Source organism: Tympanuchus pallidicinctus, unplaced genomic scaffold (genome assembly GCF_026119805.1).
Source record: "Tympanuchus pallidicinctus isolate F22 unplaced genomic scaffold, pur_lepc_1.0 scaffold15, whole genome shotgun sequence".
Lineage (NCBI taxonomy): Eukaryota > Metazoa > Chordata > Aves > Galliformes > Phasianidae > Tympanuchus > Tympanuchus pallidicinctus.
This window is the reverse complement of record NW_026294669.1, coordinates 9,083,099-9,109,217: the sequence shown is the minus strand read 5'-3', so window position 1 is coordinate 9,109,217 and position 26,119 is coordinate 9,083,099. Positions and strand designations below refer to the sequence as shown.

The 26,119-nt window shown below is 44.6% G+C and overlaps 1 protein-coding gene across 4 annotated transcripts in view; it reads right to left on the bottom strand.

The window, feature by feature from the left end:
• Nucleotides 1–26,119, bottom strand: part of SLC12A8 (solute carrier family 12 member 8) — a 46,465-nt gene that overhangs the window by 7,085 nt on the left and 13,261 nt on the right. For all 4 annotated transcript variants that reach the window (XM_052674796.1, XM_052674798.1, XM_052674797.1 and 1 more), the window contains 5 exons: nt 13,769–13,882; nt 7,381–7,468; nt 6,221–6,308; nt 3,389–3,535; nt 326–971 (listed from right to left, as the gene is read on the bottom strand). In XM_052674796.1, the coding sequence (XP_052530756.1) occupies nt 326–971; nt 3,389–3,535; nt 6,221–6,308; nt 7,381–7,468; nt 13,769–13,882 (1,083 nt within the window). The remainder of the gene's footprint in view (nt 1–325; nt 972–3,388; nt 3,536–6,220; nt 6,309–7,380; nt 7,469–13,768; nt 13,883–26,119) is intronic.

The following is a 26,119-nucleotide window of genomic DNA, read 5'->3' as shown; positions in this document are numbered from 1 at the left end:
ATGGCAAAATAAGCCCCAAGATAATACTCAAAACCTTTTTAATGCACAGCATTAAGAGCACATTTGTAGAGTAACGAGCATGCAGTAAACAACCCTACACTAAATACAGTCCTGCCTGCTTTCCTGTGATTAATCTTCCATAGGAAATTACACTGGAACTTCTCCTGTGATTCATTACAATGAACTCTATCCTCACCTGTAATAAAAGATATTATTGCTATGAATCACCCAATGACAGTCCCATATAAAGCTAGTTTCTCGCCTGCCTCCAAGAGGACCAAGGCCGTAAATCATTCCCCATGAATCCCTTTCCTGCAGCCCTCACCTCCCATCCCACGACCTGAGACCTCTGGTGCCTTGCTGCACAGTTGCTCCCCGTGCTCAGGTGGCCCCCGATGATCCACAGCAGGCAGTGCCCAGCACGATCCCACCTCACACTGCTGGCTTTTGGGTGGGGGCTCCATGGTCTCATCCCAACCACACAGAGTTGGAGGAGCATCGTGATCAAGATCCAGAAGAAAACTGTCTTGTAACATTTGCTTGGCTGGCTTCTTTGCTTTTTTCTGTTTGACTTTTTGCAGTAGATTCTCAGCTCCTTCCTTTTTGCCAGCATCTGGCTCATTACGAAATGGTTTAAAAAGCTGGTCCATGTCTTTTCTGAATTCCAGCAAGGTGCCATTCGATCTGCTTTGAATTACTCCATCTGATGCATGGCTGGAGGGCCTGTTAAAAATCAAAGGCTGGGAAGAGTGAGGAGGCTTAGTGTTTTCCATCAGTGCCTTGCCAGGTTTTTGCTGAACGTCGTAGCTCAAGGAGATCGAGAAATAGGAGTAGTCTACAGCAATATATGTCAACATGAAGTTGATGGTGACTATCGGAGCAAGAACGTTCACTTGCCCAATGAAGACGAAAGCCATGGTGATGAGGCTTGTTAAGCAAATTGCAGCTACTGGAGTCTTGTTGGGTCCTTTCTATTGCATCAATAAGAGAAAATTATTTAAGTTAAGACTTGTGAGGATCCCCCCAGCTCAGATGTAACACGTGAATATCCCAGCAGTCTGCAGGTACCCTGTTAGTCATGAAACGTACCTCCACGTGTGCACAGCAGAGGTTCACTGGCTTAATAAATTAAAGAACAGACTGGAAGCCAAGAACTGCTGAGTTCCCACCTCACCTCTGATCCTTCCTCAATCTTTGTCTTTGGAAAATTCATCCAGTCTCACTCTATATCTCCATGGTAAAATATTAAAGCAGCAATAAACCTTCAGAAAGATTTGTGGAGCCTATGGGAAGCTTGGGCTGTGTTCAGGCAATAAAACATGTTAATTACACTTAACTGTTCATTTCTAATTTCTCTACAGGGCCCTTCATTGCTGTCTGCTCAAAAGGCTTCTCACAAATTTTAATCTCAGGTCCAGTACGCCCTTCTTTGATCACTGCTAAAGAGTGAGCCTACACGATGCTAACTGCCCATCAGAGCCACTGTGAAGGCCCTTCTGAGATGTGGTTTGTCCCCCACGGGCTACTGCTGGAAAACAAGCTCCATTTCTAAAAGTCTTGCAGTTTGGGAGTTTTTCCAGCAGCTCACAGCCGAGAGGAGGCACCTCAGAGATGAGCTAAAAGGTGCTCTTCCAGCTCCTTTACACCAACAACAGCACGAGACGGGGAACATTTTCCATCCTACATTTTCATTTACTGCATGTTCTTCTCTAATAAACACATAGCTCAAATGGAAACTATTTCTATTTTCTCCACGCTTACTTATTAATAGAAAAGGGGACCTTACGCCTTTTCTCAATGAAATGAGAAATATGTCTCCGGGATAAATGAACTCGGTTCTCAGAAAGCATCTTAGGTATTAGAAAGACTTACTGAGATAGGGAACAGATGGTACGATCTCAGGATGCCTCTGGCTTAGGTTTAACGCTACAGAAAACAATAGTGTCCTTCACATTAACTGGGGTTATGTTGCCTACAACACTTTCCTAAACCATGGAAAAGAAGAACTGATGTGGAACAGACTGTTAAGGGCAAACTACACTTATTAACTCTCCAAGAACCAAATCTAGACAATTTTCAAGTTAGCAGAGAGAAGGAAGGGGAAGGTGATCTGCCTTTCTTACCTCCTTCTGAGCATTTCACATTGAGGCACTCTGCCCAGTGTTCAGAGCAGAAAACACTACAAATAGACAGAATACTGCCGGAGAAGAGAGGGAATCAACTTTGCAGCCCTTGGACTAAATGACTGACAGTTTGGCAAGCATTGCCACGTGGAGAACAGTCTGTTCTGGGATTGCCTGACAACTGCCCCCAGTAGCTGGAAGGTTTTGCTGTTGTTACCATTCCTGCTTCTCCTGTCGTTATTTCTATTATTCTTATTTCTATTATTATTGTCTTATTTTTCAAAAATTACACGGAGAAATATAAAATACAGGAAACCATTCTGCTTCTAAAATGAAGATATTTTAAAATATTCTTAAATTTCAACACTGTGCAATATCTGTTCTGCATTTATAAGCTGCTCTGAAGAAGCAAAACCACCTTAAGGTTCTCCCAGCTGCTCGCTGCAGTTAGGTGCTGTAGGTTATTTAGAGCAAGGGAAATTTTTTTCTCCCTCTTTAGAAAAATGAAAATCCATATGAAATACTTTGATCTACATGCATAGCCCATGACTACACAATCCTTATTGGCTGATGCTTTGACTGTTCTCAGTGAAACAACTCATGTGAATGAGGATTACTTCCTAGGACAAGGAAAAAGCTTCTTGCCAAATTCAAAGCAAGGCTTTGTTTAAAAGCAGCCCTCTAAATTAACCTTCCAAATGTATTCTCTCTATTATCTTCACAGAGTCCAAAAGGTACCTCATCCTTTTCTCCCAGGTGCAGAAACAGAATCCACTGCACTGCAATTAGTACTCAGCTACCATGTCACCAAAGAAGATAGGAAGATCTCAAGGAAAAAGAGCAGGAAAGAAGAAAAATAAAAGAAAAAGATAAAGAGGAAGCTACCATCCATTCAATTAGGGTGCTTGCACAAAACTTTAGACTTCTGCCCTGAAAGGGAGGGCAGAGAAGAGTCAAGTGCCTCAGTCACAACTATGACAGCATGGGTTTAGATAAGGTGTTTGCAAAAAAACCACCAGCAAATCACACTCAAAGTTGTATCTCAAGCAGTTGTCTTCCTGGAGATGTCTCAAAAGAAGTGGGATCAAAGGAGGAGGTCACACAGTCCAGAAAGAGCCTTCCATGTGTACAGAAGGGCCAAATGGCTCTAGGACAGGGGCACAGCTGAGACAGGGAGCACAGACCCCATCCCAGAAATACTCCTTGTATCAGCAGCTTCCCTTCAGGTTAGCTTTCACAGTAACTTCACAGGAAGGGTCACTAACCCCACGTCCAAGGAAGGCGAGCATGGGGACCACGTTCTCCTGGGCGATGCACTGCAGGATTCGGGGCGCCCCGTAGAGCCCCCCCATGCAGGAGGCCAGGGATGAGATGTACAGCCCTAGCAGAAACAAGAAACCCACCAAAGATACCTGGAGGAAGCAGAGAGAAGGCAAAGTCAATTACTTTGTTTTTCAAAGACCCACAAGTGATTTTAAATGTGCATTTTCACAGATCCTCTATATTTTATAACATTGCAGAATGATCTAAGTGGAAAAGGCAGCAATTTAACTGGTCTGTGGTATAAAGTGCAAGTAATTAATACGGGAAAATTACCCCATAAAAGTAATTTAATACTGAACATCCTGTATCAACAGAGCCATTTGACAAACTCATATCCAAGAAAGTCTTTGTCACTCGGAGCAATTGCAGCAAAGCAGCAGCTATTAGATTCCACTTAAGTAACTGCAAGTGAGTTTATTTCAGGAGAGATCACTTATATACAGAGCACACCATACAGGAAAAGCTACCCAGGCTTCCAACCATCCAAAACAGGAAGACAAACCCCTGCATCCCAGAGGGGAAAACCAATCCTGAAAGAAAATCCGCAGTAAAACCAAATCAAACTTGCCACTTAAGCAAATGGCATCTCAAAAAACATGCTCCAAAGGATATAATACAATGACCTTTTTTTCCTGTCTTCAATGAGCAAAGAATTTCCTCCGGTATGCACAAAACTTCAAAACCTTTAAAGCCACAGTGCTGCTTACTACAGGTGGTTTTATTGCCCTTTGCTAGCCAACACCTCCTAGAGCTGGCAGTCCAGCTGGGCAGCACTACGTGTAGGCAGCAAGCTGTGGGCCAGGCACAGCTCCAAGCCCCGAAACACTGAGCCAAGGCCAGCTGAAGCCCAACCTTTCTCAAGCAAAGAGACATCCTCACTAACCCTATAGTTATGGGCAGCTTCTACAGGCTGAAACACAAGTTGTCTATTCAGAGATTCGAGGGTTATTCTCCTGGCTTGCTAATAACAGGGTTTTAGCACAGTTTTCTGTGGGAATACTTGTTTTCACTGTGTTTGCCAGATGTATTTTAGAACCGTACCGGTCTCCTACCACTCAAACAACAGTGTTGCTTCTCCCCATGCAAATCCACTTGCTCTGGGAATTTTATCTTGTGGGGCAGAAAAACTTGAGGGGACGATTAGCAGCTATCAGCTTCCATCAGACAAATGGGCAGACCCTGGCTGCAGGAGCCTGACAAGCAGAAATACCTCCCCCCTCTCCCCCCCCTCCAAGAACTGGTCTGGTTTGGGAAACACTTGGCAGAAACAATCAGTAGTGCCAGACATCATATATTACTTCAGCTGCCAAAAAAGCTTGCATTTAAATGCACTACTTGACATTCAAATCAGGGTTAGAGGGGAAGAGTCCCTTTCACTAAGGCTGATGAAAGGTTTTGCTGTTGGTTTTAAGTACTAGAGTACGAATACTCAGTAAGAAATTGGCACTTCTGGCTCATTAAGAAGGGAAATCAGTGAATCTCATTTCTGTGTTTGCAAAGCCAAACAAGCACCATGGGGCACAAAAGCAGCCACTCGCTCACCTGCACCTGCCAGAAAATGGGGAGCTGGAATGTTCAGTGCGCAACGATCACGTTCTCTCTCCAAAGTCATTCCAACACACAGGCTTGCTTGTAGCCACTCAGAGAAGCCAAATGAGTGTTTGCATTGTTCCACTGAAGGCAGTTTGCTTTGTTTTGGGGGGGGGGGGTCTGTTTATTTTTTTTTATATTTAACAGCGTTAAATATCTTCAGATTCATCTCCTGGGAGATATTACAGCTTTTCCCCATGGAGGGTTTTGAAGTTAAAACACATTCAAAAATCTCTCTCTCTTCAGCTGGTTCAGTTACAGGTACTGTTTCATTACCATACTTTCCATCCGCTATATCTGTCACATTTACTTAACAAAAGCATTGCGTTAAAGGTAACCCCATTCTTTTTTCCCTGAAATAGAGATGATGTTTCACCTTAGCAGGAAGTCACAGGAGTCCCACCGTTAATTTGAAGCTTACTTTGGGGACTGGAGGATATCTAGGGCTACAGTTACTTGGAGAGAAAACAAAGCCAAAGTCTCAAACTGACATTTTAGATTAAAGTGTTATAAATTAAACTGATAGATAACATCTCAAAAAATAAAAATAACCACAAAACAGTGTCAGATATCATATAGTATAATGCTGAATAATAGGAAATTAGCCCTTCCATATGCCATCTAGAGTAAGACAGAGAGGCATACCGACATCTTTGCTCTTCTTTCAATGGCCTGCAACGCCTGGGTTCATTGCACATAACCCTACAACTCTCCTTCACTCACATACACCATCATGGAACGTCTCAAGTTCTCTAATCCAACTGCTCACACTGCAATTACAGTCTGGGTCATATGAGACCCTCAGCCTCGCTTGACTTAGTACAGATAAGCAGTGGAGTTCTTTAGAGATTTCAATTTGGCCCAAACTTCCACCAATGAGAAAGGATACATTCAATAAAAGACAGCATTTATCACTGGACCATATTAGCATACTGTAGCTCTTAAAGCTATCTGCTGAGTGATTATGCCACGATTCAGCATTATTGGATATGCCGGTGAATGCAAAGATATTCAAATCAATTGTACACTGGTATGTGCATGGGGAAGATCCCTTGAATGTCAATGAGAGATGTGCACCCAAATCTCTTAGGATTTTGGAAAAACTCAAGCATACAATGACAAAGAAGCTCCCCAGGCTAAAAGCCCCATCATATAACACCTTTTTATACACAAAATCAAGTTACCTTCTCTGCTATCATGAAGTCGTAGCGGAGAGACTGACGGGTGCAAATAGCTCCTAGCAAAAAGACGAAGACCATGTAGAGAAACCACCTGCAAACAACAAAACCAAATCATTTTCTCCAGCCAGACAAGACCAGTGAGAACAGTGCCCACCAACAGAGGCAGAAGAAGTCCGTGTGCCTGTAAGCTGGGTTTTCAATCATTCTTTACTGGCTGGCTCTGCATGGCAGGATGTCACCACCATGCTCATTACGTGCCCATCACAGCACAGTGGGGACAGTAAATCACAGCCATGGCATGACAGTACAGTTCCCCTGAGGGAATGTACACAGGGGAATGATCCAGCCATGCTGTATGCAAGTCCCCTCTTTCAGGGGGCAATGCCAGGTTTACCACCTCTGTCACGATCCTCCTTGGATATCTGTGGCTGTTCCATTGGAGGGATAAGCCAGGTTGCCTGCAAAGTTCAGGCAGCAGAGGTGTGAATTCCCTGCTCTAAAACAAAACGAGCACCAGCTGCAGTAGGAATTCAACAATGTCCAGAAGATCCCCCCTTTCTGCCTCAAGCTGGGTATGCAATTAATATAATATTTTCAGAAGTAGCTTAATTGGCAATGAAAGCAGGAAAGGAGCTACTGAGGTACTTTTTAACACATAACATTGCATTACTTCTGGAAAGCAGCATTTCTCAGGGGGAGAGCTCTGCTCCCCCAGCCTTGCAGTCACACCGGTCATTTCATCATTTCACCACTCTTGGCCTCATTTTCCCCAATAAGAACAATTACATTTTCCTTTTTTTCCAAAGACAGTGCTTTGAAATCAGCAGCAATAAGTGACAAAACCACGTGTCTCAGGCCTTCAAGAACTTTGCATGCCGCTTGGGGACAGCCAGGCTGCAGTGGCATAACCCCTCTAGCACCAACACACATCCCATCCAACAGAGGAAGCTGAACAGTGAGGAAGGACTTACTCTGTATCCACTGAACGGATCTCCTCTCCAACCCACCCAGAGTAGGTGGTGGTAATGGATGAGAATTTGAATGAGAGCCAGACGTTAATTTTCCAGATGGCTGAGTAATAAAAGGTTGATGGGAATATGAAATGGATTGGTCACATCCAGGGCAGGCTCCAAATAGTAAATTTTCCCCAGCCTATTACTTACGAGGTGCCAATAGCAGCCAGAGACCCCAGGGGAATGTTGGTAGCAGGCTTCTGGAGATCTCCACTCATATTGAACCCAGCCATCACACCTATATTTTGTAGACATAAATACAATTTAGAGTTAATCCAAGTTATAGCATCCGTGACATATATTCCAATATACAACATAATTTAATCAGTCACTTCATCGATTACTTCAGAACAGTAACTAGATCATTTCACTGCACTGCCACACGTAGGGTTACTGCCTCCAATTGACTGCTTGGTAAGTAACTGCTCCTGTCTCAAGGGAAATGAGCAACTGCTAACACATCTACAAAGAACTCTTTGTCCATTTTGAACAATACTGGGGGGAGGGGTGTGTGAAGAAGCAGAAATCCAACAAAACCCATCTTATCTTAATGCAAACATGATAGAAAACAGTGTCATTAGATTGTTGGAAAGAAAAATGCCACTGTTCATCACAAGCTTGCATTCAGCAGGCTGTCCTGTCCCACCAGCCCCAGTCAGTCAGAGCAGATCAATTGCAGGTGTCTGCATTCACAAAGGACAACCACTAATGCAGCGTTTAATGTCTGTGTTCAATGACTACCCCATGCATTTAGTAGAGAGAATTGGAATATGCACGTAGGTGGCAGTTTCCAGCCTTGGGCTCTTCTCTGCAAGCATCACTCAAGGCTCTGGACTGGCATTATCTCTGCTGTGCAGATAAGGAAATAGAAGCATTGAGCAGGTAAGTGATTGCCCAAGCATCACAGAAAACACCTGCAGAACAATAAGCACTGGAATATCATTTTAGGCCAGAGCACAGGGTATTGCATGACCAGTGACAGTCCTCAGCTTAACAAATCACCATCAAAAGTTGCAAGAAAGGCAAACAAGAAGGATCAAAGGATTGACAACTCTGTCTTAGGGCTCGGAACCCCAGCCTAAAAAGAGTTAAGAGACTTTACTCACATTTGAAGAGAGTCATGCCAGACTTGGCAAAAAAGTGCATCTTTTCTCATTAAATTATCCCCAAATTTCTCCCAGAATATTTGAGATATCTGCTATAAGTAAATTAAATGCTTGACTTAGAATTCCAATGAGAATTCAGACAATCTGAAGGCAGGACAAGAGCCTCCCTAAGACACTCATTCTTGCCCATCTCTGTCCCATTTTGGGAGAATTTTCTCAGCAAAGGACAGTCAGTTTCGCAACAAATCCTGCAGCACAGCAGATAAATCCCAGCTCAGCCAGATGGATGCCTTCTCTAAAGGCCTTGCAGGGCTACAGATGGATGGCCACCAGGGAGCCATGGTTGTTGCTAATCAGGGATCAGCAGCTCATCTGCCTGCTCTGTCCTGGGCCTTCCTACACATTTTCATTGCTCCATGGCCCCATCTGCTAAGTGGGAATTGTAACACTTTCTCTCGGCACGCTAATGTGCACAAGGCACTCACATGCTGCTAAACACACCAGCTAAGCATCCAGCACTTCATTTATTTTCTTTTTCTTCCCCTTGATCATCTCAGGCCCACCCAGCAGCCATCTCTTTCTATCATTCTCTCCACCAGAACCTCAGTGCCCTGGCACTTTGCTTCCAGAGGAGCCGTCTTCCAGATTCAGATCAGATTCAAATCCCTGAGACTTACTTTAAAAATCAAACTGAGTTGCTCATTTTCTCCTGGAAGACTGCTCTGTGGATGTAGTTCTGTGTAGCACTGGTAAAAGCCCATCAGCTGGTGTACTTTTCCCCAGATAAAGTTTCCAAGTGCTGTTCAAGCACTGCTCCTTTTTCAAGAGTTATACAATAGGCTTAGCTGGAGGTCAGAAAATGTAGGAAGGCAGAAGTCTATAGGTACAGCCAAAAACATCATACTACATGGAGCATCCATGAGGCACTCTTCAGTGACATGCTATTCTGCATTTCAGGGGGAAAGCAGAAAATGCAGAATACCCTGCATTTTTCTTCCAAAGGGAGCAAGCTGTTGTCAGAAGGACAGCTGCTAATCCAATGTGCCTCTTGGCCAAGTTTCCCAAACACTTGGCACCACTTCTGTATCTTCCAGCTCAAGCTTGACTCACCTCCTCCTCAATCAAGCTCTTACCTCAGCAAAGCACTGGGGAAACACCAATATGGTGTTTTTCTGGACCAAGTATGAAAAAAAATGAAGGTGTGAAGTCACTTGTGCACTGATAACTGCAGGGCCTTGACTACCCCACTGCCTCCCTTGCAGAGATTCACACATAATAAGGTACAGCCCAAAATGGCCCGCCAGAGCCTATATACACCAAGATCAATGACTGACCTCGTGGTTAGGGGTCAGATCCAGACCAGTGCAGAACCTCCAAGGTCACCAGAGTGTCACAGCCTCCTTTGACAAAGGCCAAGGTCACCACTACAAGATCCAAAATAGCATTGGTCTGAGTGGCTGAGAACGTCTGCCTCCTCCATGCTGACTACTCCCAGACTTGAGAATCTTCTTGTACAGAAGTACAGACAATGTCAAAGTCATCTCTCTACCACCAGCCAAAAAGAAATTATCCAGATAGGGTGCCAGCTGCTGAAGAGTGGAACTGAGAAGACCTTGTGCAAGCAGCAAACTAACCATCCCACTTCTCAATGAAAGGACAAAAGGACAACCCAATTCCTTTCTAACAAATTAAAATAAAAGAAATTGAACAAACTCCACTATCAATAGCTTTGGTCACCCCTTGCCAAAGAGTGAGCTGGGCTGGTTTGCAAGACTAGCTACTAAAGAGAACAAAAATACGTGCACTTGCACATAAAATCCAACCAAGTAGAGAAGTTGGGACATTTCATCCTCCAGACAGATCTATTCCACAAGGAAATGGCCAATCCCTTTTGAACTCAAGCAATCCTATCTGCAGATTGTCCACAGAGAAAATTATCCACCTCTCTGTTTCAACGAGATAGCAGGCTGGATTTTCCACACTAGCTATTATCTCAGAGAGCGGCAGATAATGACAAAGCTTCTGGACAAGGAAGCATGAAAACACAGTCAGCTCAGCCAGGAAATTATGGCTGAGACAGTCTGTACATTGCTGCTATTCCCAGCGTAATCCTGACCTGGGAATCATCCAGGCAGTGGATACGTGCATGAAAAGACCACCTACACTGTACATTAGACATAAGCATCAGCTCCACCAACCCTGGCTTACAGCTCTACTAGCTATGGTTTGTAACTGTAGATACGACTGCCTGCAAACTGCCATTGTATTGCATTTTCCAGAAAAATTACTATAAAATGCGAAAGTTTGTGGTGTTTAGTTTGTTGGCTTTTTTTTTTTTTCTTTTTTCCTTCAACCAAGAGATGAAGAATGGAAAATCTGAGATTGGAATTGCAGCTGATTGTTTAAAAGGGCCAAATTCTCCACTGATGTAAGCTGGCATCTCTCCACAGACTCCAGTGGAGTTGTGCCAGTTTACATCATCTGATAACTTAGCCCAAAACTTCTAAATCTATTTGCTGTCATTTTGCAAGTGCCAAATATGGTTTATTTCAGAACTGGTGTCAGTACAATGACATTTTCCAGTAATGCTGCTCAAACATCATCTTACTTTATCGTATCACACAATAACACACTTCTTTCATTAAGCTGAAAACCTTTGGAATCTGGTAGAAAGAAAATCATTCCCTGCACAACACTAATGCTTAACTTCATCTTGAAGCTGCACTGGCAGTTGTGTGGCTGCTGAACAATTGCATGCGTTTCTGTGGGCAGGCAGCTGCTGAGCCTCCTTTGTCATGCACATCCCTACTTAGATGGGGAGCTGAGGTGATGGCTTCAAGCTGTGCCAGGGGAGGTTCAGGTTGGATATTAGGAAATATTTATTCTCAGAAGGAATGGTGGTGCAGTGGCACAGACTGCCAGGGAGGTGGGGGAGTCACCATCCCTGGAGGTGTTCAAGAACAGGGTGGATGTGACACTGAGGATTGTGGCCTAGAGAGGTCACAGGCATGGCATGATGGCTGGACTGGATGATCTTAGAGGTCTTTCCAACATTCATGATTCTATTATTCTAAACGTGGTTGCCTCTGACTTAAAACAGAAAATCTGAGTTGTCTTCTTCGGCAGCTTCCAGAGCTATTTCTGATGAAAACAAGCAACTATGAAGTACTTTTAGCCATGTCCTAGAGACCAGACTGAAATCAGTTGAATTCAGATAACAATTGGCAAGGGAGAATAAAGAGTTTATCCTGAAAATATCAAAATAGTTTCACTTCAAAAAGGAACACTTCATCTCAGAAGGGCCCAAACATCTCGTTTCACAATTTCCTAAACACTTTTTAAAAAACCTTTGTTATTAGAACAGCATCTTAAATTGCAAATCAACATATGCTAAAAATTAAAAAGAATAAACAAAACATTCAATAATAAAAGCTAAACCAAATATCATTTTGGGTCAAATTAGTTTTTCAAAGTGGCTCAAAGCAGCCCCCCACACTGAACAGCAAATTGCTTGGCTGAAACTTTCCTTGAATTGAAAAACTTAATGCATGGGATTGTGCTGCCAATGCTTTGTCCACATCACCAAGGGGGCTCCAGAAGAAGCAGAAACTGCTTAGGGATGGTGCAGGGAATGGTTCAGGAGGATAAAGCAGAGGTGCAGCTGGGGGTGACATTCATGCATCCTTGCCATTCCTTTCTTTTCTGCCCTGCAGAAGAGGCTTGGCAATTGTGTGGCATCTCTCCAGCCCACTATTAATGCTGCTGCCAAAACTATCCCTGCAATGTCACCTGGAAGCCTGCAGACCGCCTGTGCTGCTGGGCCTGCTGCCAGGCAGGGAGGAGCACCCTCCTGTCCTCCTGCCTGCAATGCAGTGGGCAGCATTTGTCTGCAGAATGTGGGGCACCGGGAAAGCTGGCATCCCCTCTGCAGTACTGAGCTTCCATTTTGGGTGAGGATTCAGGCTAAGACATTGCACCAGCTCTTGGAGATGGGAGCTCTGAAGTTGCACAGGGCTCTCAGCTGTGATCTGGAACAGAAAAGCCTTGACTCCCATCTCTTGCCTTCTTAATCTTTTTTAATCAGATCACAAGTTCTCCCATGTAGCATTACGTTTTCTTTCACGAGGCTCCTAAGCACTGCGGTGCTATAAACAGCAATAACAGGAACAATGGTGGTGTTATATGGTACCACTGGCATCACTGCTCCAAAGCAACAATTTAAATCCTGTAAATAACTAAACAATAAAAAAGAACACATGAAAAAGATCCGCAGTAACCAAAGTAATTATACATCAGCCCAAACGTGTTTTTAGAGAATATTTAACATTACTACTGGTGTTACAACCGCTAACTAATAATGCAACATGCTGCCAGGACTTCAAATAAATTATATCTGTTAGTTTTGGCCTTCATCCTAGCAGCCAGGTATTAGCAGTGATGAAGAACCATTTAATATGGTTAATCATGGCAATTTTCTGCACAGCTTTGTCATAACTGTTCCTTCTTCTGTGATCAGGGAACTGGAAAATCCCGCTTTCCTGAATCAGAGGCAGGACTCTGAAGAAGGGCTCCTTCTGCGGCCGGGAGACTTGCGTGGGTAAGACCAAAGCAATAAGGAAGAGGGCAGCAGCCAACTGCTCCATGGTGCCAACAGTTTGGGCAAGGAAATTTTTCAGAAGGAAGCCTACCTGGAGGCAACAACCAGCCTGGTAAGCTGCGAGAAAGGATTTCAAAGGAAAAATTGGGCTCTAGGTACACCTGACAAAGTGATTCTGCTAGATTATTTCTCCAGCTCATCTGCTTCACAAAACTTTTCAGTTTCTCTCTCTGTACCGCAGCAATTCCACTAACAACTTTCAGTTAGTTGCTTGGAGAGTTAATCCTCTGCAAATTCATCCTATAATCCAAGGATTCATTGCTATGGAAACTGCTCATGATCGGTACTTTTTATTGCTTAAAAAACAGCATCAACAAAAGGTATTTTAACTCCAACTGATAGCTATTTCATTCCCACTGGAGAGTACCAGCTGTGGAGAGGGGACATTGATCTTCCTCTTAATTTAAGGGAAGGAATGACATAAAAGCATGAAGTTACACTTAATGAACATGAGTCCTGCTATGTGGGCAGTGCAGAGAGCGGTAGGTCAGCATCCCGGGTGCTGGAACCAGCCCAGCTCAGCCACCAAGAGTCCTCCCACCCCTTCCCTCCCATCCAGAACAATCTCATTGCAAGGCTTATCTAGCAACGTGAATCATTGATCATCACAATTAAAAAAGCTTGGAACCCTGTGGCCCCAAAACATTGGCCAAGATTGCCTAATCCTTGGAGGGGAGGAAACAACGCCATCATGTCAACCCACAGGCTTGACAAGCAGCCTGGAGAATCTCCCCAGGAGATGTGCCTGTGGAGGGGAGGATAAAACTCACCGTACCTGTGGCAGCTGGGAAAAACACTCCAAAAACAGTGAAGAAGGACTCCCCCTGGCTGTAGTCTGGCAGCGTGTTGTTAAATAAAAGCTCTTCAGAGTAGCCAACAAAGCCGTGCTCTGCAAACACAGGGAGGGAAAGAGGAATATCTCAGCCACTGCACACATGGTGGGAGAGCCAACTCAGTCTTGGGTGACAGCCCCTTCACCCCCAAAAAAGTGTGAGCAGTGGCTGTTTCCAGTGGTTGTTTGAAATGGCAAATGTCAACTTTTTTAGTGGGGGAAGAGGTAAGCATGGTTAAATGGGTACCAATGCCAGGCAAAGACATGGGTGACAATGATTGGACTGCTAGCACGTCTCAGCTGTGCTGCCCCATAGCGAGTCCTGCCATCAGCACCTTTCCATGAAACCTGCCCACCAAGGACCATCACAACCTATGGGTAGTAAAGATAACTTAGAAAGCAGGTTAAGGAATTAAAGATACATCTACAAAATTAATAACTTCATTTTCAGCAGGCAATGCTGCTTTTTAATGGAGTATCTTCTGTTGTGGAAACATCTCCTCCATATAAGCACTCCAAATGCTTGCGACTGCAGTGGGGGGAGGTGAGCAAAACTGGTTTATTTCTTCTTCCAGCCACTACAATTTATTTCCACAAGACATGTGACTGCAATAACTTGAATTTTCTCATTAGCAGGCAGGATGTTGTTTATGGCTGTGCAGGGTGACAGCCAGAAATTTAAAAACGACTCCATCAAAGCTGTCCCATGCCTCAAAGGCAGCACTAATGATGTTTGGACAATAGATTCGACTGGAAAGTTAATCAAGAGTTCTGAGCACAAGACATGTTCGTTTAAAGTGTCAGAATATAACTAACCACAGAGCTTTGAAGTTGCCACAGAAAAATCCTATAGATAATCAAAAGTTTCCTACTACATCTGCATTCATTGTGTTGCCCAAACATGGATGGGTCTCCTGCTGCCAGGCTTTTAGAAGTTCCAGTCATCTTCACAAGGAACAAGCTACAGATGAGACTTAAAGAGAATATGCTCAGCGCAACACCCTGACCTCCGGACTTCACAGAAGCCTGCTTAAACTATTTCTACAGAAGCTGCAAAGGGGGAATTTGTGTATGTTGTACATTCCTGCAAGACCAGACCCAAACCCTTTTTTCAGACAAAGCCCATACAGTCTTAACTGGAATTTGTGCCCACAGCACAAGTGCTGGCTGCAGACCTTCTATCAAACTCCTCAAGAAAAGTCTCAGTCTGCAGTCAAACAATTCTTCATCTGCTCCTCATAGAAATGTTTTGCTATTAAAACAAAAGAGGTGGGGAACTATTCAACTCAGCCTGAGGACTCATGTATATAGACAGACCTTCTCCAATTCATGCTTCAGAGCAGCATCAACCAGAATTATACCACTCTTGACAGAAGTTTGCCCAACCAATCTGGAAAATCTCCCATGGACTCTAGGCTCTCGGGATGATTTACTCTCATATTTTCCTGCCTCGGGTTTTCCCTTCTGCCCAACCATCACCACTCTGTTTGAAGCACTTGCTGCTCCCTCTTGCCCATCTTCTATGTTATCTGCCTTTTTTCTTTTATCATGCCCTTTCACCCATTTGGAACAGTCCCCATCCTGCACTGGCACAGCCAACTGTTTCTGACAGGCTGTAGGACTTTGTTTGTCTCAACTGATGCCACTGCCCCAGTACGTGTGCAGTCACCTAGAAGCCAGATCCCATCAGCTGATCCAAGCAGCACATTTAACCTGCACATTCTGTTTTCCATCATCCAAGTGCTTAAGGAAAACACCAAAGAACTCAAACCAAAACCTTGCAGAACCTCACCAGACACAATCTCCTTCTCTGTGAATAGACCATCTCTGATTGGGGTCTTCCAGATGGACTTGGGGTCTATACAACTAAATGACAAGCTGATGCAGGCAGCCTGATTAATTGAATCACAGAACAGTCCAGGCTGGAAGGGACTTGAAAGATCACCAGGTACAACCTTTTTGTCTCCTTTTTCATATCAAAGGCCGAGTACATAACCAGACTGTTTTCTGTATAACCACTTAGGCCATGCCACAGCCGAAGGGAGATTCTGAGACCCTTCAGTCCCTCATCTGACCTGCAGAGGAAGAAAGGAAGCAGGAAACATCTGAACTGCAACCCCCGCCCACTAGTTTCTACACAGCTCTTAGTATTAAGGTTTCTGAGAGACAAAGAAAAAAAGACCTGTACTCAGGTCCAGCTTACACAATTAGGTGGGATACGGTCAAATAACTCCCTGTGTTATTAACTATCATCCTCTGAGACAACCAGAACATATTAACACAGTCAGATACCTTAAAGTCAAGGAGTTGTGCAGAACGAAATACCTTAGCATTTGCAACCAGCACAATGAATGGACAGTATTGGTGCAACCAATCTCCGCCAACCTTAAGGAGCCAAATGATTTCCCACACTCCTTTCATTTGCCTGCTGTTCCCTTTCCCATTTCATTCACCTAACTGTAAATCTTGGATGGCAGAGACTATCTGTATATATGCACACAGCCCGAAACAATGGCAGATGTTACTTGAACATGACAGCAACAGATTTGTTGAAAAAGTCACAGGATACACAAACTGCTCTGTCCCACTTCTATTTCCTTTTCTCGCAGCTTTGGTGGGACAGAGGAAGCCCAGCAATTCAAAATTTCCCCTTTATACAGGATCAGGAGCTTTCTACCTCTATTAAAGAAAAGTTCATCCAAATGTTACTTCTTATGCCAGCCCCATTTTTCAGTCAGTCACCCTCCTGTAAAACACAACGCAGGTCCCTTTTGATCAGTTTTACGCCATGCTGGGCAACAACCATCAATTTAAGTCAACTCCCTACACACAACTCAGAGCTGAGCGCACCATGCTGTGAACATCTCCTGGCTGTCATCGTGCCCACCACTGTGGCAAGCCTGGCCACCCTTTGTCAGTCATATCAACAGTCCTAATTGTAGCTAATGGGGCAATTGGGCTGAAAATCATCCAAAACAAAACAGGAATCAGCAACTGAGACCAATTGGTTAAATCAACAGAGCACTCACTCGGGTGTTCATGGAGTCAATTATCCACATCCCATTTAAAGTGCACTTCAAAAGGCCACACTTCGGAAGGAGGAGGGAAGGAAACGCCATAGGGTCTATATTTGGCTCTCTGATTTCCCAACAAGGCATAATCGGTTTTTAATTTCTGCAAGAGGATCTCTTCCCTTTAGCTAACTGCTGGGCATGTGAGATGCAAGCCGTACCCCTCCCTCCTCCTGTATCACTCACGACAAAATTTCTGCTCTCCGTTAATTTATGTGACCCCACAGCCTTTAAATCATGCTCTTTATGAGCCTGATTCCTGCTGGTCTGCAGTGGGCTGGATTGAAGGGGGATCAACAATCTTCCCTGTGTCATGCTACAAGGCAAAGAAGCCGATTCCTTCCTTGTGCTGTCTCAGCCTTAGGGGAAAAGAACAATAAGAAGCAGTAACAATTTATTTACATCATTAGATACTCCATAAGAAGAAGGCAAATAATGGATTTCTCAAGTGGCTGAGCTGAAGTAAATAAGAGAAGGGGGAAAAATTGACTTAAACCAATATCTGAATTATTTCTGAGACATTTGATAAATTAAAACACTAAAAAGCTTTAGGTTCAAGGCAAACTATTTCGCTCAACCTCAAAAGATTTATTCTCATTTTGGGATTCTAATTTTTGATTTATTTTCCCTTTTTTTTTATTTTTTTTTTTTCCTTAAAGAAGATTTCGAGTCTATTTCAAATGAAAAATGTCACTGTAGGGAAAAAGAAACTGGATTTTGAATCTAGATGAAACATTTTAACATTTCCATGGCACAGTGTTTCATTTCAACGTCTCTGTAAAATGTTTCATCATTTTCTGATCTTTTTTCTTGTGTGTTTGGAGAAAAATCTTCATAGATATAACTCGTTCCAGTAAACTCAACGCAAATCTAAGCACATACTTTGAATTTAAAAGAGTATATTCCCTAAGTTACCCATTTCTGGCAAGCTTTATTTGTTGCAAAGACCTCACCTAACATCCTTTCAATTGCCCTTATTAAAATGAAACAGCAAACAACAAAACAACACCTAGAACATACTAGGCAGAAGAGGCTCCAGGATGAGCATCCTCACCCCCAAGCACTACAAAGCCAACTGGGGATTCCCGTGGAGACCCCAGGCAGAGGCAGTGGCCTCCTCCCTCTATCCCAGCTGTGCTTTGGGCTTACTTCTTGCTCTTTTTCTCTCCCCAGCAGTGGGGATGAAAGTATCTGAGCAGGCTTCCCTTGCTCAGGGCACAACTCAAAAGGCCAGAGAAGGAATGGGATGTGATGGTGGCAGTGCGGGGTCAGCTCATTACACAAATGCACACAGACAACCTGGAGCTCATTACAGATTATTCAAGTCCTGGCCAAATTCAATAAGCCTGTTCACAAGCTTAAGGTTAAGTAAACCCTGGCCTGGAGGCAGGCCTGACCACGGAGCGAAATAATGCAAAATGGAAAACTACCTTAAGAAACAGCTCCCTGAAGGCTGTCAAGTACCGCGCTCTGCTTGTGATTAGAGACTTTAATTATGAAGGTGGATACTGAAGGCTTGAAGTGCTGGGATCTTTTTCTTTTCCTAAATAAGTAGGTCCACACATTCCTGCCTGAAAAGCCACAGAGAGGCACTTACTGAGATGTGCTTGCAGAGGAACAGCTGGAAGCGTTTGTCTTGCAGCACACTGCCCAGCTCCGAACCCAGCATTTCCAAGATCCTGTGTGATATGCCATGTGGAGAGCCAAAAAGTAATTACAGAGCCTTGGCATAATTATCTCCTCTCTCTCACTTTCCCTCTTCTGTCACAAGCTCCAAGATCCAGCCATTCCCACCGGCCACCACTGAGATCCCTCCCAGTGCAGGGTCCCATGTGGGCACTGGAGGTTTCTGGGGACATCGGCATGGAGGAGGCACACACAGTTCGTACACCCAGTCCCACAGATAAAACTTCACTCCTTCTTGACACAGTTGTATTATTCTCCCTCCTTGTCCCCTTAGCCAAGGACAAGGTACAAGAGCAGGATTTATGGGCTGGGGACAAGGCATGTCACTTTGGTAGCTCTTGAAAGTTGTGGTCAATCAGGTTGAGTGGCCTAAAGCAAATTCATTTCTATGCAGGTCTGTACACCCAAGTGCTGTGTACTGCAGAGGACTGAAATTATCTCCTGAAGCCCTTGCAACACTATCCTTCCCCCAGCCGCGGATGAAATCTGTCTTTGAATAGTCTGGTGGCCACCAAACTCACCCAAACCCACTACCAACCACATGAACAGCAGCTTCCCACACCAAGGGAAGTTCAACTCACTGTGAGCTGGAATTCAAGGCTGTGCAACGCAGAAGCAGATTTCCACCAGCACAGCTGAGGAGATGGGGGTCTGGAGAGCCAGGAATGCAAAGCACTGACAGGCAGAGTCGTGCTGGCAGGTTCTGAGAACAAACATAACCTTTGCTGAACTCGCACAGATACAAAAATGCTTTCACATTTTTTCAGGACATCTTCTGCTTCACTGTTGGATGTGTGTACTTCAGCTGGAAGGCTGGGAAAGAACATAAATAAAGGGGAAGAGCTGCAGGGGGGAAATGGAGGTGAGGGGGCTGAGGAGAGATGGGTGGCCTCACTGGTACCTGGGGACTGACACACCCATGGAATCAAATGCATTTCAGTTACCTTTTTCTTTGTCAATCCCACAGCTCCTGCCTGACCTGCTGGTCCAATGATGATCACATCCATCTGTCCCAGAGCACACCAGAGCCCCATCTCAGCCCCAGCACCCCAAACCTGAGGGATTTGAGTAGGCAGTTCTTGGATGCATGCAGGTCAATGATTATACATGATAAAATCACAGCTATTATAGACACAACACCACAATTTCATCACCAAATTCCAGCTTGACACATCTGTCACCAGATGAGTTTCCTTCGCCCTGCTGCTGTTGTGAAAATGGGTTCAATGCCAGGAAGCACAGAACAAAACCCGTGGGTTGAAGTGATTTCACAGCTCCAGTAAAAGAAAAAAAAAAAAACAAACAGGTCCAAAAATGGAGCTGGGTGCCACAGCTGGCATCTTCCCAGCCAGAACAAGAGCACAAGAGCAGAGCAGAGCTCAGCTCCTCTCCTGGCTTCCTGGAGAGCCAGCTTTGTAAGTCAGGACAAGCTGCAGAAGTGTGTTTAAATGCATCACTATTGCAAGGAACAAGAAGTAGAAATATTTTATTCTACAGAAAGAAAAAAAACAACTTGGCAAAACACAGAGAGAAGAAGGATCAGAGCATTTTTAAAGGAAGGAGGAAAGGAGTTCCCTTGTCCGAGACCTTCTCTGCACCCATAATAATAAGCGCGGCAAACCCAAAATGAGAGATTATATAAAGCCTGTAATTGAAGGAGTGAAAGCCACAGTTAAAACAATCTAAAAAGAACAAGCCCTGAGAAATGCAACCCGAATCCCTTATCTTTTGATGGAAAAGAATGTGCTCCCTTAGATTAATGACGTGTTTACCCAAAAGGAAATCACCGCCCTTCTGAAGCAGCGAGTGTTTGTTCCTCCCAAGTCCCTGTTTTCTGATCCAGCGCTGATCTCCCAAACCTCCTGTTTAAAGCCAGCACACAATGCAGCTTCCTGCAGCGGCAGCCCTGAGCAATCCCAGCCTTAACCCTCTCCCAAAAACCACCCTCAGCTGCACCTGTTGGGGAAGATCAGAGGGTGTTTGGGTCCTGCCTCAGCACAGGGACAGCCATTTGCAGCACGGCTGCCAGCAACGCTGCTGCAGAGCAATCAATCAGCCCAAATATTATTAGTACTTCTTTTTTTTTTGCAATATATCAGCAAAAATATTTCTGTTGTGAGTGGACAAATGAGCATGCAGCGTGACAGCATTTGCAAAGGGAAGTGTAAGGATTCAGCAGAGCATCCTGCTGCCTTGTCTGGGGTGCTCTGAAAAAGGCTGACTGCTGGATGCTGTAATACGCTGGTGCGCTGTGACAGGCATGGAGATGCACAGATCAAGGCACTGGAAACTCACACCAAAGCAAAGAAGTGCATTGGGGCAACTTTGTAGAACACACACGTGCAAATCTCCGCAATATAAGCAAACAAGCCAAAAACACACAAGGGGACTATCAGTTCCTTATATGCATGGTAAATCCAAGTATTTCCTAGAACCAGAGAATCGTTTGGGTTGGAAGGCACGTTTGAGATCATCCAGTTCCAACCCCTTGCTATCAGCAGCAGTACTTCTCTTTAGACCAAGTTGAGGGAAGCTCTATCACAGTCCCATCCAAACTGGCTTTGAATGCTTCCAGAGATGGGGCATCCACAACCACACTGGGCACCTGTTCCACCTCACCACCCTCACAGGATTTGGATCCTTTTTGTCTGCCCTATGACCCCAAAAGGGTCCAAGGGTGTGTGACCTGCAATAAATGCATCCCATCGGTGCCACCTCTCATCTCCTCGTGTCACAGGAACCTTGGCACATCCATCCTGGCTACAAGAGCTATCAGGTCATGGGCACCTTCATCCCCCAGAGTTCAACAGGTCTGCAACAGTGGGAGCCGGCCAGCAGCTCAAAATAGCACAGAAGCCATAATAAACAAAGGGAGCTGCTTAAATCAGTCCCTGATGTTTGTGCTGATGAAGCAATGTTCAACCTTGGGTCACCATCCCCTCCTGCAGCCAGGCAGGAGCCCTGTGGAGGGAACACTTTCCTGCCCCACTCCTGCTGCAGTGCCCCATGGACCAGCACCCACCTGCTTCACCTCCAACTGGCTCCTGGGGCATGGAGACATGGAAAACCAATGGCATAAGCCTATGGGAGGAGCTCGTACTGTCATTTGGCATCTATGCTGGCTGCGCAGGTTGGTGATTTTGAACTGTTTTTTGCAAAAAGGCAAAAAAAGACCCAACAAAAGACATTTGTTGCAGGTAGAAAATCTGAAATCTTGGTTAGGAAGAAAAAAAAAAAAAAAGAAAAATATTTTAACGTGGGTATTTATGAAGTCCACTTATGTTTTATATTACTTAATGCTAAGCATCAGTCTTGCCATAATACATAAAATACTTCCATGACTATTTTACATCTTGATGTGGTATCCGCTACCTGGCTTGTTCAGCACTGTTCAAACCTGCCAGAGGAAATGGTTTTGCTCATTACAAGGACTACAAGAAGTAAACCATCCCTTGCTTCACCTTTTTCTAGGAAAATGTTTTGCATAAATGGGATACTTTATTTTGAGTGGTATTTCTTGGAAGCCATACCCAGAGTCCCTGCTGTGGGTGGCTCTGCAGAACTTCTCAGATGAAAAATTCCAGCTTTAAGAAACCAGAATTTGGGCTGAGCCAAGGCACAATTGGAGGAAAACGAATGGCACCGGAGCTGCAGAGGCGATGACACACATCCTCTGGGCTAGCTGGAGTGACCCTGTTCCTAGCTCAGAGCTACACTGGCTGCTGCCAGGGCCAAAGCCCAACCCACGTCAATTGAATCCAGTGCCTGATTTAATGGTTGGCAGCTCTGCCCAAGGCAGAGGGGTTGGAATCAGATGGTGTTTGAGGTCCTTTCCAACCCAAGCCATTCCATGATTCTATGAATCCCCACTTTCCCAAAGTCAGCAGTTGGACACAGTGGAACAAAACCAACTACATCCTGACATGATCTGCATGCTCTTGTGCTATACTCACAAGTAGAACATCCCATGCTCCCACGTTCAGATATATTATCTAGATGACAATGGTATTTAAAAGAGAACTATTCCATATATATATTTTTTACTATTATTATTCTGTACCCAAACTGATTGTTTGATTTTTTTCTTATTTTACTTCGGGGAGGTTTTCAGTATCCTTGATAGAATTCACACAGCTACAGCTCAAAGCCTAGCTTTAGAACTGTGAATCAAAACTGTTTGATTTTGGAGAGGCTGAGCAAGACACTGTCACCTTAAAGGATTTTTTGTTGTCGTTTGTAGCCATTCACTGAATTTAAATGGAAGGATACATTTTCCCTATTAAACCCACATTGTTCAGTGAACACATTTTTTCTTTGATAGAAAAGAAAACCAAGGAGAACCAGCAGGTCCCCGCACATACAACTGGGCTAAAATCTCTCACCTAAGGTCAAAGAAGGCCACGAACTGTTAACAGAAGCCAGCAGGGAAGACGATGAGCAGTAGATAAGAACCCATATCCTGCACAAAGTTTCCTCTGCAGCCCTCTGGATAGGAATGCAAATTAGAAGTGAAGTGGATGCAGAAAGAATCCAATATCCAGAAATCATCTTTTTAAGTTAAACCCCTTAATAAGGAAAGCTGATTCAGGGCACAGCTGAACTGTGACAGGAATTAAATATTGCAGGGATGGAATACAAGGAGGCACAAAATCTCCATCATTTGAAAAGAATCATGTAGTGGTGCACGCACAAAAAAATCAATGCAATTAAATAAAGCTGTCTAGTTTAAACACAGGGACAGGGAGAGATGAAGGGATTATGGGATGCTACACACCCAGACCATCTTGTGAGGTCCCTAGCATTAAACAATTAAACAAAAACAGAGAACCCAGAGATTTTATCAGAGAGAGCCCATGGGAAGGCAATGTCTAATAAGGGACAAATCCCAGGGCACCATGCTGCAGCTGAGTCGGCTCCCTGCCCAGTTTGGGGATCCACCAACAGGCAGCATGGGCAGCAAGAGCATCCACCAATGAAGCCACTGAGGTGTTTTAGGGTTTAGTTGCAAGCTCGATGGAGATGAGCTCAGCAGTGCCTCGCAGGGAAACAGCAAAGGAAGTAAAGGTTAAACGAACCATGTACAAAATCGCCTCGATAAATCATGAGGGTTATCACCTATCCTGCAGCAGGGGGATACAGGAGCAGTGTTTATCACACCCGTACTATCACAGGCTGAACCAACAGCCTAATTCCTACTGCTGCTGCTATTAAATGAATTAAAAACTAACACCTATAAGACAAAAGCAAACCCTCTGCTGCTCCAGGGATGGACATGAGGCAGCCCTGTCTCCCAGCCTGCCCCTGAGTGCAGTGGCATGCTGTAGGGTATTGACCAACATTAGGACTGTCCCCTACAGTACACACTCTAAAGATGACATTTGCTCCTGTATGGACAAAACTCAAGGGGAGCACCACAGGTGTTCAGCAAGGTTCAATACAAAAAAAAAAAAAAAAAAGGATATCAGCAGGTTCTCAAGTCCTTGGGAGACCCAAAGCTTCAGCAGCAGTAATCAGCCTGGGATAGTTGTGACTGGAACACTGAATCCCCTTATAACCTGCTTTCCAGCCTGGCTGCTCGAGGTCCAGCCAGCAGGGACAGGTCAAGAGAACAGCAATCCAGGTGGCTGCAGATTCTGAAGAAAATCCATAAGAAAGGAAAAAACAGCATCCTGCTCTCATCCCTGAGCTTTCATCCCTTCCTCACCACCGCTGCGGGAGATGCTGCTGGCTGCTGGGGACATGGTGGAAACACACCATGCAGAAAACTGACAGGTCAAGCTACATTTTTTATCATCTTTTTTTACTTTTTTTTTTTAAACCGAATTGCCTTAAACACCTACTTCAGAGAGACTGATGTAGCTTTCCTGTCCATACCTAAACAAGCCCCCCTAACAATGTTATCACTTTTCAAAACACATCTGTGCTGCAGCTCCTAGCCCAGACAATTGGCAGGTAACCAGTTAATAAATTTCTTCTCCAGACTGTTGAATAGGCTGGCCTCCACTCAAAGGTGATGTCACTCCAATTCAATGTGCTATAATTGGAAAAACCTGGGGAAAGCAATCGCGTGTTTTTTAATAAATAAAGATCGCATTAGCAGCCTCCTGCTTTTATTCGCCACTAGCTCTACCTTGTTCAGTAGCAAAGTGGGATTTTCTGCTGCCACTCACTCCATGATTCCTACTTGGAATATGATGCCACTTTCCAGATGTGTTTCAAGCCAGGAAGTCAGCAATCAGCCTGGATAAAGCCTCTGGGATTAGCTGCAGATCATCTTCTGACACACACATCCTTCCTGCACCCTCTCTTAGAAAACGGGCACACCCCTCGTGCCCAAAAATACAATAGAGAACAGCCCAGGCCAAGCAAAATCCTCTGATTAGGAAGCTTTGATCATTTCCATGTTAAATATACGTGAATACATTTAATTGATTCAATCCATCAAAGTCTCCAAAGCATTTTAGGGATCTTTACAGCACCGATGTGTTTACAAACACATCATTTTAGTAGTTGCAGGTTCCCTTTCGGCTAGAGCAGCCCAATGCAAATGTCCCCTTTGGTCCCCTCCCCTGGCAGGAGAGAGAGCATCAGCTCTCCCAGGCAGCCATGAGACACCCAACGAGGAGAAATCCTTCACAAGGCTCATCCTCAGAGGAAGAAGTGAGGACAAACGCTTTTCTGAGCTCTGTGAGAATACTGTCAAATGGCTACAACAGAAGCGGGTGACACGAAGGATGTGGTTTGTGTGAAGAATAATCCCAACCAGCAGCTCTCTGGCAGCAGCACGCCCAGGGGCTGCAGGGGGTTGGATGCAAGCAGGGGTTATGCTCGGGGCCCCAGAGGGCTCCAAAGACTCCCAGCAGCCCCAGCATGATGAGGGACTGCCTGGGCTCCACCAGGAGAGAGGCTTGGCTCCTGGACAAGCTGCAGGAGGGGAGCCCCAGACCAAGCAAACCTCAGGCCTTGCTCACTCAAGCAGACCCCCATCCTCCTATTATCTAACATCCTGCCAACAGAATCCATATTTTTAATTCTTTCCCTCTTCTAAGAACATTAAAGAGGCTGTTGTTGGGCGCACTTTTGCTTGTACTGCGACTCCTTTCATCTCACCACCAAAACAAAGCACAACCCAATTAACACCAGATCTCCCCCCAAATAACCCCACCCCTCCCCATTTGCTCCCACAGAGCCGCTGGGCTGTAGCAGGGTACCTGTGAGCAACTGCCAAAACAGGAAAGCAGGCGCCTAATTGAAGGGAGTATTTGGGAGTCACCCTACACAAAAATTAGCAGAGATATGCTAGGAAAATAAAAGTGTGGGCACTAACAGCGGTCTTATCTTCTTTTTCCATGACTCTAATGCTCAGTACGTGAAGAGGCCAAAAAGTTTCACACGATGTTCTGAGGAGTTGGTTGTGGACAGACAGCATCCTCTCTTTTATGTTCACTGCTCCCCCTCAGAGTAACACAGACTGGTTTTGAAGCAAGGATCTACAGCAATTATGCAAGCCAAGAAACCCAAGCAACCTAGTTCTGCC